Raw genomic sequence first — 16,385 nt, forward strand, 5'->3', positions numbered from 1 at the left:
TGGCCCCAGTCTACTTTCCCAGCCCATCAATTCTAACAATTTTGCATCCCTGCAATCAGGATGCTTCCTACAATTGATGGCATCTTAGAATAGCCAATAGCTGAATGGCTGCCAGGATATAAATGTCACTGTTAAGCATGCTCAAACTTGGTTTGCTTGCAATTTTCTGTGGCACTTGATTGCAACCCCTCAATAGTTCATTCAGCAAACCAATGAAGTAACATTTTAGGAAGGATTTAGGTTTCTTACCAGAAGGTTGTTCTGTTGACACCTTCTGATAAAATCAAGAAAGCACCAGCATCAAAACTTGCAGAGTGGGTGAAAATTCTTGGAAGAAAATCCTGGAGATAATAGAGGAGAGCTCTTTTAAAGTATGCTTGCAACATCAATGCTCTCCATGGCACTGAGGAAGATATTGTGAGAAGAAACACAATCATCTGAACCTGAAAATGTTTTAGCCAATTTATTTTGCTTCTATTTTCCTTATGTATGCAAATGTTTAAAAATAATCTTTCAGGTGATATAGAAAAGAATTTTAAAAGATAAAACTACCACTCATAAATCAATTGGCAACATTTCTTCTTTTTTAGTGCCTCTTACAACTGATGCCATTTCATTTTTTTATTTTTTTTTGGATGCCATTTTAAATACAATGAAATTGTATGGCTCTTCCACTGATTTCCCAAATCTACATATGGAAAAATAACCTGTTCCCTGGACTCTAAAACCCAACTTCCAATTACACATCTCTACCCATGGCTTACTTTTATACCTAAAATCAATCAACATGTCAACAGTCAGTATCATCTGCTGTCCTGCTTTTGCACTCTACACATGTATGATCCATTTTACAGGATTAAAAAAAAAAAGTGAATACAGCAAACTATTTCTTAATCAGGGTTCTATGAGAATACAGCCCAATCACTAAGTCATTCATTGTGTGTAATGAACTTCTCCCCCATGCATCTAGAATAGTACTAGCCATGCACAATCCTTGGAAGAATTGAGAAAACGGTGTTCCTCAGCTTTATAGTTCAGATGAGAAACTATAAGGTTGAGAAAACTGACTTAGGGACTCCCAGACCTAAGCAATTTTACACGAGTCTCAGTCTGCAAACTGAAGGAGTTGAAGCTTCTTAAACTAAGGTAATTCCTAGGCACTCAAAGGTGTGCCAAGAATACTTAAAGCCACTCCTCCCCCCAAAATACTACGGTTAATCTTCCTGGAACTTTTATGTCAAGTAATTTAAAGAATTTAATAAACACTTTATGTTTCTGGACTGTGTATACATTTAACAGATACAGAAAGAACTCCTTATTAGGGAAAGAGAAAAAAACACTTACTGAGCAATACAATATACTGGTTTTACTGTTAAGACTGGTCTCAGATCCACTACTTACTATGCAGTAGGTAAAAGAAGAGAGGGCCCAGAGCAGTAAGGTAAGGAAAATAAGACTCTTTTAACTGGCTTTACTTGCCCAAAAGCAAGTCACAATATCCTCCTTTAGGAACTCTTTATGGTCTTCCCAGAGCACCCCAGAGAGCAATTGGAGCAATTCTCAGAAGGTTCTATCAATCCTGAATGGGACCCAGCTCTCCTAGATGGTGGACTTCCTCCCATCCCAATCTTAGAAGTGAGGAAGATCTGGCTGATGAGTACAGTACCTAATTTCCCCACGTGCAAACAAAAACGAAACAAAAAAAAACTTTAAAACAGAGAATTATTATTTAATACATGGTGCTAGCACAACTGCCTATGATATTCAAAATAAGACTTGATGTAGTAAATATGAAATAAACAAATAAAACACTTTAAGAAAACCTAAGGAACTGTATGTATAATCTGGACACAGGCTGTCTTAACCAGGCTGGAAACCCTGAACCCTTAACAGGGAAAAAGTACTTCAGTATGTAAAAAACAGAACTTCTCTATGGCCCGGATATCAGAGAGTTCAATTATAGATGGGGAGGGGGTATTCATATAATGAGTCCTAAGAAATCTCAAAAAGCAAAAAAGGACATCCCAGAAGGAAAATGGGGATAAACAAGTAATTTATGGAAAAGCAAATCCAAATGGCCAACAAACATTAAAATTCCCATGTGGGGATTTGCAAATCAAAGTTGCAACCTTTACATCCAAGAGATTCACAAAAATCAAAGATTATAATGCCTATTTCTGGCAAGGATGTAATAAAAAAAAAAAAGCTGACATTCATCAATTGAGAAAATACAAAGTGTTAAGCCTTTCAGAATGCAATCTGTTAACATTTATTAGAGTTAACAGGTAAAAGTTCCCTTGCACCAAGCTATCTCGCTCTTTGAAACCTATCCAATGGAAACACACATGGAGCAGAAAAAAAACTGAAAACAAAATGTCTATTAACTAGGGAATGGCTGGATTTCACAGTAATTCTTATGGTGAAATATGTAACCATTAAAAAATAAATTACACTCCAATAGAAAATGGCCAAGATGTAGATTATCTTATTTCTATAGAGCAATACTGAAAAACACCTACGTTTGTATCTGAATGTGCATCTATGTACATTCCATGAGTATGAAGAAAAATCTGGCACAATGTATACTTGGCTATAAACAGGCTACCTAAATGGATTGTGAATGAGAGATCATGTGGAAAAGGGAAACCAAGGGAAAAAGAAAAAAATTTACAATAAAGCAAGTCTGTATATGCTTATACATATGTATAAAATTATACACTTGCATATGCATGTATAAATATTTTTAAAGAGCTGAGATTATCCTTAATACTCTGTCAATCTGCACTATTTCCATACAGCACATATATACAGACATTACCACTCCCCACATCTTTTTAATTTTTCCATCTCTAGTGACCTCAAATCCACATTCTAAGTAATAAACTCGTTTGTTTGATGTTTACATACAACATCTAAAAGATCTGGGTTGTTATTTGATTCCAGTAACGAGCACATTCAAGACTGCTGCAATCGGGCTTCCTTGGTGGCGCAGTGGTTGAGAGTCCGCCTGCCGATGCAGCGGACATGGGTTCGTGCCCCGCTCCGGGAAGATCCCACATGCCGCAGAGCGACTGGGCCCGTGAGCCATGGCCGCTGAGCCTGCGCGTCCGGAGCCTGTGCTCCGCAACAGGAGAGGCCACAGCAGGGAGAGGCCTGCGTACCCCAAAAAAGACTGCTGCAATCAAAAATTTTCTTAACTTCAAACAATACACACTTTTGTTTTAAAGGACCTACATCTATGTCCGGAAATTATTTCCAATCAATGGACACATGTTCTACAAATAAAATCCACATATTTACTAATTACATTATGTATTACAGAAATTATTGCATCATTACGGAGTATGTTCTTTTAAGGAAAAAAGTTACTCAAGGCAAGCCTTCAGCATCCCTTAGTACTGAACATTTAACTGTTCTGAATAAAAAATGACAATGAAAATGTGAGGATTTCATAAGAATACATAAATATCTACTAATGCTTACATACTAGTAATGTTCTTGGCTTATTAATTTCACAAGTTTATAATATCCAACAGTTCCTGAAATAGAAAGACTCAGAGGTTTCAAATGGCCACACAAAACTATAATGACTTTCCTGTTGCCAAGAGCTGAGTTGAAGTTCTCTATAATTCTATATATGCATTAAGTTCTGGGACATATCTGAGCTTGACCAGGATCAATGTATAACCCCTCAAAAAAAAATTTAAGTTCAGCTTGAATCAAAATCACAAATAATTTAGTTTTGTATATATGCATTTATACAAATATTAACAAGTCAAAAGAGTGTCTAGAAACCAAGAATGACTGATCCATTTGTTCATTCAACAAATATGTACTGAAGGTCTACTAATGAACTATACATATCAAGTCACTGGAAAACTTAAGACTTGAAAATAACCTGGAAAACTATTAAAGCAAAAAGCTATGAAGCAAGAAAAGTTCTACTTTTTTTTTTTTTTTTTGGCCACGCTGTGCAGCATCAGGATCTTAGTTCCCCGACCACGGACTGAACCCCTGCCCCCTGCATTGGGACCACAGAGTCTTAACCGCTGGACCGCCAAGAAGTCCCAAGAAGTTTTACTATTATTAATTAGCCAGAATAAGAAAGGCACGGAGATAGGAACCCGAAAAATGAGATTCCTGATTCTGAAGAAATACTAACAGGGAAATGCCATGTTGCTTTGCCAACAACAACTATAAATTTCATAGTTATTACTGGGGAGACCTCTACTCATGCTCCCAAAAAAGCTAAGCAAAAAATGCTGAGGCTAGAGTATGGAAGACAAGTTATAACAACTAACATTTAACTTAGATTTAACTTTGGTTCAACTTTGCCATGGCTATCAGCCTCTTTAATGTAAGGAAAAATAAACTGAAGAGATTGTTGTCCGTGTAAATAGATATTACACGTACAGATTAAATAACAAAAGTAATGCTTTGCATTACTTAATTGTTTTGCTCAAGCTATTCTACATTTGGTCCTAGAAAATTTAGATTTGGTCCTAGAAAATTTTACACCAGCGTCACAATAGAATTTACTACTATTAGCTAAACATCTGCCAAAGAATATTCTCAAGCCTTTTGATAACTACTGTGTCACACCTTAAAATTTGAACAGGACGTTTCATACATATACACATATAAAAAAGCATTTCAAACATTTCCCAAAATACCTTACATATAACAAACACTATAAAGCTAGCAATTAAGGATGGTATAAATCACAACTATCCAGCACAAATTATAATTTGAGCCATATGTCTAGTTTTAAAATTTCTAAGTATATTAAAATAAGTAAAAAGAAACAGGTGAAGTTAATTTTAATAATTTTAACCCTATATATCCAAAATATTATTTCAACATGTAATCAAAAATGTAAAACTGCAGTCTTACATTCCTTTTTTCATACTAAGTCTTTGAAATCTAGTATAACTTTTACAATTAAAGCACATCTCAATTCAGGCTAGTATATTTCAGCCCCATGATGAGTGGCTACCATCGGAAAGGGCAGATTTCTGTAATGTGAAGCAAAGCTCAAATCGTTTCTCCAGGAATCCTCCCAATTCAGTCCTCTTGACTCCCACTGTATTGATCAGAATTTATAATTAATAATTTGATAAGCCATATATTCGTACTTGGAAAAAAAAATCACATAATGGTTAGAGATCAGGCTCTCTGAAGTCCAAAACATCATTATGAATCTTGAATCAGCCTATTAATTTTATGGATAGATTCGCTTAGCCTCACTTTCCTCAACTGGGGTAATATTATCTCTTTCACTGTGACTGAGAGGACTAAGTAAGATAAATTCATGTAAAGTACCTACACAGTCTGATAGTCTGAGTGCTCAGTAGATAATAGCTGTTATTGTTGTTAGAGCTAGATAGGACCTTAGTGAACTAACAACCTAGCAGATTCCACCACTTGATAAACTGTCAAAAGAAATCCAAGTGCCTCATACTGCGGATGAAAAACCTAAGCCCTAACAAACTAGCTAGTACGAGAATTAGGGGTCAATCATAGAATGCATACTGCTCTTCAACTACAAAAAAGCAAGTCTGCTACATCCTTAACACTGTGGTAGAGAATTCAGTTCTTGAGTTGTTATTATCCTGTCAAGTGTCTGCCGTGTCTTCCTAGCTAAAACATAAGCTTACTGCCGTGAGACTTCCTTTGGCGAACCTCTCATGCTATGCTGAACTAGGCAACTGGAAGTGAGAAGGCCTGGCGTTAAATCTCATTTCAGCTACAGTGTAATTGGGACGTTATTTAATCATTATTGTCAGTTTCCTAATATGTAAAATGAGGATAAAAACACATACCTCATGCAGTCCCTGAGAGAACAAAATCAGGAAATACATGTACAAGCCTCAAAGAATACACAGTAAACAGATAATAGTAAACTATTATTTTACTCGCAGAATACACACAAATATCTGAAGATTAAAAAATATAAAGGTGCATAGAAAGAAAAATATGGAAAAAGTATGTTTTCTGTAAGTAAAGCCAAGGCCTTGACAACAAATTCTCTAGATAGGTAAGATTACGGTTTGTTTTGTTTTTTTAAATAAATTTATTTATTTTGGGTTGTGTTGGGTCTTCGTTGCTGCACGCGGGCTTTCTCTAGTTGCAGCGCACAGGCTTCTCATTGCAGTGGCTTCTCTTGTTGCGGAGCACAGGCGTGGGCTTCAGTAGTTGTGGCACATGGGCTCAGTAGTTATGGCTCACGGGCTCTAGAGTGCAGGCTCAATAGTTGTGTCGCGCCATGTGGGATCTTCCTGGACCAGGGCTCAAACTCGTGTCCCCTGCATTGGCAGGTGGATTCTTAACCACTGCGCCACCAGGAAAGTGCCGAGATTACAGTTTTCTTTCTTTGCTTTTGTGTTTTCAGATTTTTCATTAATTACACATTGTTCTTGTAATACAAAAACAAAACTTCACAGGAAAAGTATTTAAATTTAATTTTTAAAAATTAGGGCTTCCCTGGTGGCGCAGTGGTTGAGAGTCCGCCTGCTGATGCAGGGGACACGGGATCGTGCCCCGGTCTGGGAAGATCCCACATGCCGTGGAGCGGCTGGGCCCATGAGCCATGGCCGCTGAGCCTGCGCGTCTGGAGCCTGTGCTCCGCAACGGGAGAGGCCACAGCAGTGAGAGGCCCGCGTACCGCAATAAAAAAAAAAAAAAAATTAAGTGGCCTTTTCACTTAGTTAAATCCTAGTTCTTTTACATATTTAAAAAACTGCATTTTAAAACATGTACAAAAACAGCTTCGTAACATCTGGAACTGTATGTTCTTAACTTCATAGTGTCCCCAGTAAGAGAGCAACCATCTTTTCCTCAATTACTAATCTCCACGAAGAAATCAACAATATTCTACACTAACCTGAAGTCAGTACATTTTCAAAACACAACTCCTTTACTGTAACTCTACAGACCATCATCATTAGCAATAATAAACCTATTACATAATTTACTCTCAAATTTCATTTAAATATTAAACTTAAGCAAAAAGGAAATTTTGCAAATATTATAGCACTTTAAAATGTTCTATAGTTGATCAATTACACAGTCAAAACCAGAAATCACGGAGCTCTAAAAGTAATTCTATCTTCTACAGAGAAGGCCTGAAAATTCATTCAGCCATCTTAGAGATCACACATTTCCCTGGAACACCATGGAAACTTTCCTCTCCAAGAGCCAGAAATTGAGTGACTTACTTTCAACTTCTATTTAAAATTATATTCTGCTCATGGCTATGCAAGCTGCAATGCTATTACAAAGCTTAAAATCATATACATCAGTTAAAAAGCACTTTAATGACCCCAAATGGGCACAAGGCGTTTTTGGGGTTAACGAAAATGTTCTAAAATAAGATTGTGGTAATGGTTACACAACTCTGTAAATACACTACCAGAGAATGTAAATTCCATCTGAAAGCTTTAAAAAGGAAACAAAAAGAAAAAAGGCATCTTAAATGACCAGTAGTATAAACGCTATGATGCCTCACTCCAGATAAAAAAGGCTATAAAAGCGAATTTTTATATAAAATTACATCCCCCATCAAGTGCTTAATTACCATATTTCCCATTCTTCCCAACCCCTATAGAGTTATCTGGCTTCAAACAAGAGTATATCAAGTTTTTATGTCTTTAACTACCATAGATCCACTGTTAAGTAAAAGTGCAGGATGCAGAACAAAGTATTTAGTATGCAATCATTTGTGTAAATATTTGGGGGGAAAAAAGAAACTATCCTATTTTGGGGTTGAATCTTCTTCACCGGTTCCAATTATTTTGTGCAATTAAGTTTCAGTTCCACTAAAAATCTTTAATCAATATCTACAGCGCACTGCCTCAAGCATGATGATACTGGCTACTAATCCCATGACTTTGAAATTCTTCAATGGCAATTCGCATTTACAGCCAAGTGTGTTGGGGGTAGGCAGGGCAGAGAAAAGGGGAGAAAATGAGGAGGAAAATCACAATCACCTGTATATTGAAAACCACCACTGAAAGAAAAGAATACACCAAAATGTTACCTGCTGTTTACACCAAAATGTTACCTGCTGTTATCTCAAGGCAACTTCTGGTTTTTTCTGATAGTTTCTAAAATCCCTCACTGACCATGTTATTATTTTTTAAATTAAAAAAAAATTACTTAAAATAAAATTACTTCCACACTAAACAAAAGCCAAACTGAAAACTCTACACAGTATCTGTATGATTATGTTTAGGACATTCTGGAAAAGGCAAAACTATGGGGACAGAAACCACCCCAGGTTCTGAGGGTGTGGAGAGAGGATGACTGCAAAGGGGCAGGATAGAAATTAAGGGGATGGTGGAACTATTCTATCCTTCCATGCTAGTGGTAGTGGTTACACAACTGTTAGCATTTATCAAAGCTCACATAACTGTATGACAAAAAAGATGCACTTTACCATATGCAAATTAATCTCAAAAAATTCATGTAATTAAATTAATAAAACTGCTTCTGCGGTGACCCAATATTTTTTCCAAGCGGACAGTTTCATGGGATAAAAAATACTGTAGGGCTTCTCTGGTGGCGCATTGGTTGAGAGTCCGCCTGCCGATGCAGGGGACGCGGGTTCGTGCCCCGGTCCGGGAGGATCCCACATGCCTCGGAGCGGCTGGGCCCATGAGCCATGGCCGCTGAGTCTGCGCGTCCGGAGCCTGTGCTCCGTAACGGGAGAGGCCACAACAGTGAGAGGCCCGCGTAACGCAAAAAAAAAAAAAAAAAAAAATACTGTAGACTACTGAACTACTTCAAAAGCCTCATTTTATACAAAAGACTATAGCCCAAGGATATTTGGTCAAGGGTGCATTGCTAGACAATGTTAAGTAAGCTTAAGTATGTACAGACCTAGAATTCCCATGTGTTTAACTTCAAATGCACGGCTCCTTCCACTTCATCATGCTCACTATTTCAGAGTTCGAAGACCGTAGTTTACACATAGTGCATGTACAAATGGAATATGGCAGGACATAAAATTCCAAACGTTCAAGTGCTATCTCAGTAGAGACAACGTGACTAGGGTCCTTCCCAACCTCTGCCAAAAAACCACCTTTCTTTACTTTGTTAGACAAAAATGGGTAATGGAATCAAAGTCTAAGAATCAAGCAGATTTTGTAGAGTATGGATAGGTATCAACAACAAAATACTTTGGAGTTCCAAAATGGCGGCATTTGATTCGTGAATTGCCAAAAGCAAAATAAAACAACAAAAAAACTTTGGGAAACCGAAGTAAGATGGTAAACAATCTTTACTAAAACATTCAAACTGACGATCTTATTCAACATTATGAATTAAAAAAAATAATGAATGTATAGCAGGTGAACAACATAAATAAAATATACTTGGATAAAAAGAAATGGTGTTGTATCTACCATCAACATGCTGAAAATAATTTGTTAAGGCAAAATAATCTTTTCTGTATTTCGATATGCCAGGAAAAAATGCATACCTCCATTACACAAGAACTGAATAGCCAAATAGTAAAAATGATACAAATATGATGAACCTTATCTACCCTTGACAAGAAAAAGTATAAGCCCATTCTTTGTGCATTGTGCCACAATTGTATCTGCTGTCGTTCAGAGAAGGCAGCCATTAGGTTTAAGAACAGAAGGGGACTTCCGTGGAAGTGCAGTGGTTAAGACTTCGCCTTCCATGCAGGCGGTATGGGCCGGATCCCTGGTAGGGGAACTAAGATCCCACATGCCTCTCAGCCAAAAAAACCAAAGCATAAAACAGAAGCAAGAGTTGTAACAAATTCAATAAAGACTTTTAAAATATGGTCCACATCAAAGAAAATCTTAAATAAAGAACAGAAGTTAATTAAGTATCTACTCAAATTTTACTCAAGTCTTTTCTCTGACACCTAGTTGTAAACCTAGACTGATAATGTAACCAGTCACACATTAAAGGATTAAAGGACTCCTTTCCACCAAGCAGTCCCAGTTTTTACTTCATGCTAACCACCTTAAGATTTAAACTTGTAAATACTTACGGAGATCCTTCAGAGCCAACTGTGATTCCCCACCATGCTATTACCAAGTGATAACTAAACCAATTCCACATAGCTAATTAGCAAACTAGGAAAGGAAAAGCAACGCTGAAACTAGGAATTATGACCACGTAGTAAAAAAAATTCTGTGCGGGATAAAAGGCACGCTGAAACGAAACCCAGTGAGAATACATTCTGCGTACTCACAATACTACTCCTGTATTAGGAGAAGGCCCTTCATAAAAATAGCCAGGACTCTCAAACATTTGAGATGCTGGCTTAGTGACACTGACTGACAGACAACAGCTGGGGAGATTTTGTATTGATCTTGTAACCTCGTGGCATACTTTGGGAGAAAGGGAGAATCGGGAGAAAGGACCGTTATAATGGCAAAACTAAACTGTAAGGATTTCATTTTCATCTATGTCACCCCTACACTGGAAGCCCCTACTAAATTCCTCTACTCTCGAATTCCTCTTCCGTTTTCCAGATCCGATCCCACAGTAATGCACCTCCTTCCACCCGATGGAAACAAAAAACCTCGAGGGGGGGGGGTCAACACCTTCCCCAAACACTGGGTACTAACTGATAAAGAAACTAGTCACCTCCCCACCTGTGTCTCCTTAATCCATTTCACATTTTAAATCTTAAAGCCTAGAACTCTCGCCTTTTCTTCCGTAATAGAGGAGCTAAGGCGCCGCCCAATTTCCCAGGCCGCAAAAAATATTTCTACCCGCCACATTTCAAGATTTTCTAGTTTTCTCTTCGATCCTAACCCTCAATCCGGCACCCGCTCCCCCTTCAGACATAGAAGTTTATTAGCCCGAAACCCTAGTACAAAGGTGAATTCCTAAGATTCCGCGAGGCGCCCCCCCCCAAGGGGGTGGGGAGGGGTCGGAGCAGCGGGCCGAGGCGCTCCCGCTCGGCCCAGCCCGAGGGGCGGGGGAACGGCTGTGACCACACAATCCCACCACCTCCTTTCACGACTGCCCCCAACCTCCCGGAGCTCGGGCCTGCTCCCAGGGAGCTCCCTGCCGCCATTCGGCTTCTCCTCACCGGCCCGCCAAGGGCCACACGAGCATCCAAGAAGAAGATTAATAAATAGGAATACGCAAAAGATATCCGACGTGTTGTTTCAAAACATAACGGAGCCCGGGCCCCCGAGACCGTTAAACCGCGGGTGGAGGGGGGAGAAGCGATGAACCTAGCGGCCTCGGGCTTTGGCCTAGCCGCCATTTTCGACCCCAAACCTCACTCTCCAGGACCACCAACCCTCCCTCAAACTGGCCCCAGGCCCCAGAAGACCCGACAAAGCGGCAAAAGGGTCGGTACCTTGTAGAAAGCCCCGTTGGAGCCGCGAACCTCCACCGTCAGCTCCGCCATGTTGGAACCGCAAAGACCGCTGGGAAGAGATTCTAGAAACTTTCCAACCAGAGAGGAGGAGGGGGAGGGGCGTGAAGGAGGCAGGGGGAGGGACGGGGAAAACGGGGCGGGGACTGGGATCCCCCGCTCCACACCCTTGGGGTCTCACCGCGCAGTCCTGATTCTCCCAGTGGGATCCCCCCGCTCCTTACATCGCTAGCCCCCGGCTCCGCCCGCCGCCGCAACGTTCTGTTCGCCTCCCGACACAATTGCCCGACCTTGTTGACCCGCTCCTACGTTCCCGCCCCCCAGTGCCCGCAGCTTACCAGCCCCAGCCTGTGCGGGCCTCCAGCCAGCCGGGACTAAACTGGCCCGGCGGGCGCCGCGTGTCCCACGCTTCTGCGTTCTGCCGGTTTCGGGCATCCTGCCCTGAAACTTCCTTGAGGTTCTGGTAACCCTGAAGTAGCTTCCCCACCCAGAGAAGCCCCCACTCTGGGGGCTTCAGACGCCCTCTGGCACAAACTTTGGGGGAAAGAGGGAGCCTAAAAATGGATGTACAGTGGGCTCTAAATTGTCTCGCCTCGGTCTTAAAAAAAAATCGGTGGCCTCCACCTGACTCCACACTGTTCGGCCCAGCTCTCTCCTCACCTGTTACCACTTTAGCTGTTTAAAAAGTCAAACTAATTACGTCCAGTTCAACTTAGCTGTGTTTCCAAGCCGCAGCAAAATGTAGGGGGTAATATCATTGTTAGAAGGTAATCAGGGAAACGAGAGAGAGGGAGAGCAAGTTTTCCCCTGCTGCAGTGCACGCGAACTTCCAGAAACAGGATAAGAGCAGAACCAATTTGGCTTTTCTACCAGAACCTGCAGCAATACCGTAAGCGTTATGATTGAGATACTTTGAATATTTGTTTTAACAATAAAAGTTTTTCCCAAAGCAAGCCATTTGGAAATAATAGTGGAAGTATTCTTTTCTGCGTGTTGTCTTACCGTTTTGACAGAAAAACTCTGGAAAAGGATGCTTTGCTGGCACTCTACCGCCTCAAGGAAATGCCCACTGGCCTAGCCCTAGCCTTTCTGGGGAAAGGGGGCGCGGGGGGGGAGTGTCCTTTAAAAATGTACATAACGTTCCATCAGCACTTCTACATCTTCAAAGGTTAGGAAAGGAAATGGAGGCTTCAAAAGTGCACCATATTGCTATGTACAGAATGTTCTTTATAAAATGTTCATCACTGTGAGGAAAACGCAAACACACTAACTCATCAATGAGTAATAGCCACCATTTACTAAGGGCTTCACGTGTCCAACACTTTATATACCATCTTATTATGATCCTTCAGAACTACAATGCCCTAGTTTGCTTTTTTCCAACAGCTTTATTGAGATATAATTCACGCACCATACAATTCATCCATTTAAGGCATACAGTTCAATGGTTTTTAGTATATTCACACAGTTGTGCAATCATCTCCACAATCAATTTGAGAACATTTTCACCACTCCCGCAAAAAACCCTTTCACCTGTTGATAGTCACTCCCCATTTCAGCCCAACTCCCAAAGCCCTAGGCAACCGCTAGTCTGCTTTTTGTCTCTATAGATTTGCCTAGTCTAGACATTTCATACAAATGGAATCATATAATATGTGGTCTTTTATGACTAGCTTCTTTCAGTTAACATAGTATTTTCAAGAGTCAGCCATGTTGTAGCATATACCACTATTCATTCCTTTTTATTATCAAAAATACCATTGTATGATATACCACATCATTTTACTTATTCATTCATCTGTTGATGGCCAGTTGGTTCGTTTCCACTTTTTTAGCTGTTAGGAATAATGCCGATATGAAGATTCCAACACAAGTTATTGTATAGACAGATCTTTTAACTGCTCTTGGGTATACACTTGGAATTGGAATTGCTGACTCATGGCAACTCCATGTTTAAGCTTTTGAAGAATTGCCAGACTCTTTTCCAAAGCAGCCACACCATTTGCATTCCCACCAGCAATGTATGAGTGTCCTACTTTGTTTTACAGATCTTCCTTCCTTCTTCCCTTCTCTTCCTTCCTTTCTTCTTCCTTCCTTGGCCTTCGCATTTGTTTCTCAATGTGAGTGACTTTGGGTAGGGCTGTGATAGTTCCGTTTGGAACAAGACCAAATTATCTTAACTTTGAAGAATAAAGATTGGTCCTCTTCAGGTCTTGCATGCTAAAAACATTTTGAGTTTGGACAACCCCACCAAACCCCTTCCCACCAACACTTTACTACTCCTGCTAGGTAGACCTTATGATTTCCATTAAGCAATTGAGATTTGCAGCAACTGTTACCGACCAGGGTTCTTGGCCTCCTTAATCAACAGAAATTGATGAGGTCAGAAAAGAAACCCAGGCAAGGCTTTATTGGGGCCCCTGCTGCAGCAAGGGGGATCGAGAACAAACAACACGTTCCCTTTTTTGCTCATTCCCTGAGGGGAGGGGGAGGCAAGCTTGTTCTTTATATGGGGTGAGGGTAGGGGTGTGTCCAGGGCTCAGGCCAGAGGGGTGCCTTAGTTGGTTTGCCCACCCCTTAGGTGGTGCATGGGGCATGCTCAGTACCCTGCTTTTGCTCCAAGCTCTTCAAAAGTGTTAGTTGGGATGTTGGTCTCTGTATCTTTTGTCCAGGATTTGCCCTAACTGTGCATGCCTGCAGTTATTTTTAGTCCCATAGACTTTCTTTGTATTTTGTTGCTCGAGGAGCAGTGTGTCCAGGTGCAAGCACTGCAGCAAAGGGGCCCAGGTCCCAGCAAAGGGGCCCAGGACCCAGCCTGTCTCACAACCAGTCATTTACCTAAGACCTCATAAGTTTTAAGTTAGCAGAACTAGATTTATGTCCCCCACATTTCCATTTTCAAAGCCTACCTCCCGACCCTGTTTGCTGCCCCCATGTTATACTCATAATAGAATATTACACAAATTTTAAAATTTTGTTATAGATCTATATTCATCATCTTGAAAAGACATTCATTATTAAAAGGAAAAGAATGTCAATTATATCTCAATAAAACTGGGAAATAAGTAAAACTTTTAAAGAAAGGAAAAGTCACAAAACAGCAAACGTAATCACCTTTAAAATAATGTGTCTGCAGGACTTCCCTGGCGGTTCAGTGGTTAGGACTCTGCGCTTCCACTGCGGGAAGGCACAGATTCAATACATATACATATGGCTTGGAAATTCATATTAATAGTTGTATATTTCTAGAAGGTGGACTTATGGTTGACATGAATTTTATTTTTTTTTTGCACTGTCTAAATTTTTTGGAATGAACATATCACTTGATTCTCAGGAAAAAAAAGTATTTTCATTTTTTAAAAACTATACCATGGATATTCCACAGCTGTTAGAGATAAAGTTTTAGAGGAATATTATATGAGTAAATGTCTATAATGTAACTATAAAAGGAAGACTGTCAAATACTGTATATGGAATCAATTTTGTACAGAAAATATATACATATATTGCATGAAAATATAAAGATGTTTACCAAAATGTTAACAGTGGTTATCTTCAGGCAGTTGCATTATGAATGATTATTTTTCTTCATGTTTTCTATGTTTTACAAATTTTCTACATTGAAAAGTATTTCTTATTTTTAAAATTATAAATTAAATAGGAAAATGTTCCTTAAAAATATAATTAAATACACACATAATGAAACTTTGTACACACAGCTACTGGAACACTAAGAACTTAAGATTTCGATCAATTTTGTGGCACTATATTTAGTTTGAGTTGTCTTCATGAAATGTGATATGGAAACATGCTATCATCATTTTACATCTTCTCGAAGTTGTTCACTTGAAAATAATTTTAACTTGACTAAATAGAGACTATAGGAGTTTTTCTTCCTCAAGAAACAGAGATTTAGAAAGTCTAAAATAACTTTTAATTTTTATTTATTTATTTATTTATTTATTTTGCGGTACACGGGCCTCTCACTGTTGTGGCCTCTCCCATTGCGGAGCACAGGCTCCGGACGCGCAGGCTCAGCGGCCATGGCTCACGGGCCCAGCCGCTCCGCGGCATGTGGGATCTTCGCGGATCAGTGCACAAACCCATGTCCCCTGCATCGGCAGGCGGACTCTCAACCACTGCGCCACCAAGGAAGCCCATAAAAATAACTCTTAATATTTTAACCAACAGTTTCCAAAACAAATTGTGCCCTGTTTTATAAATAGCTGATAAAAGACTCTGGAGTCATAATTTAAAATATTTCAACTTTTGTTCTATAGGTATCTTTGATTTTTTTAATCACAATATATTATCAGACTTTGAGTATAAGAATTAATATAAAAGAAAATTACATTAAACCAAACTGTTGAGTTTAGTTGTCTTGATATTGTAGAGTCCCTATGAGATAGGCAACCCAGGATGAAGGAAGAAGGAAACCATACCAGGGACTTCTCTGGTGACGCAGTGATGAAGACTCTGTGCTCCCAATGCAGGGGGCCCGGGTTCAATCCCTGGTCAGGGAACTAGATCCCACGTGCATGCTGCAAGTAAAAGTTCCCATGCCACAACTAAAGAGCCAGCAAGCCACAACTAAGGAGCCCACCTGCCACAACAAAGACCCGGCACAACCAAATAAATAAATAAATATTTAAGAAAAGAAAGAAAAAGAGAAAAAGAAAGGAAGGGACCATTCTGGTTTTATTTTGCTCAGAAACTGAACCTCGTTCCACCCTAGGCCCTAACTAATGTGAAATTGAACTTAGAGCAAAAAAGACTAGATTACATACCCACTTGAAAAATAATTAATAAGAGATAAGAGCATGGATTGCCCATTTGAAGTTCAAATGAAGTCTGTCATTTTCTGGTTTGGACTCTGTGTGAGCAAGAAAGAAATTTTTATTAATGTTATGCCACAAAGATTTTAAGGTTATTTAATATAGCAGGTAGCATTAATTAATCTGACAAATGCAGTTCCCTACTTTACTACTTACATCAAAATTAATTCCAGTTG

General features: G+C 39.6%; 1 protein-coding gene across 5 annotated transcripts in view; it reads right to left on the reverse strand.

The window, feature by feature from the left end:
- Nucleotides 1–11,418, reverse strand: part of FXR1 (FMR1 autosomal homolog 1) — a 58,618-nt gene extending 47,200 nt beyond the window's left edge. For all 5 annotated transcript variants that reach the window (XM_030862856.2, XM_030862853.2, XM_060298380.1 and 2 more), the window contains exon 1: nt 11,357–11,418. In XM_030862856.2, coding sequence (XP_030718716.1) covers nt 11,357–11,407 — 51 coding nt within the window. In that variant the 5' untranslated portion in view covers nt 11,408–11,418. The remainder of the gene's footprint in view (nt 1–11,356) is intronic.
- Nucleotides 11,419–16,385: the final 4,967 nt, after the last annotated feature.

The sequence above is a fragment of the Globicephala melas genome, chromosome 4, assembly GCF_963455315.2.
Source record: "Globicephala melas chromosome 4, mGloMel1.2, whole genome shotgun sequence".
NCBI lineage: Eukaryota > Metazoa > Chordata > Mammalia > Artiodactyla > Delphinidae > Globicephala > Globicephala melas.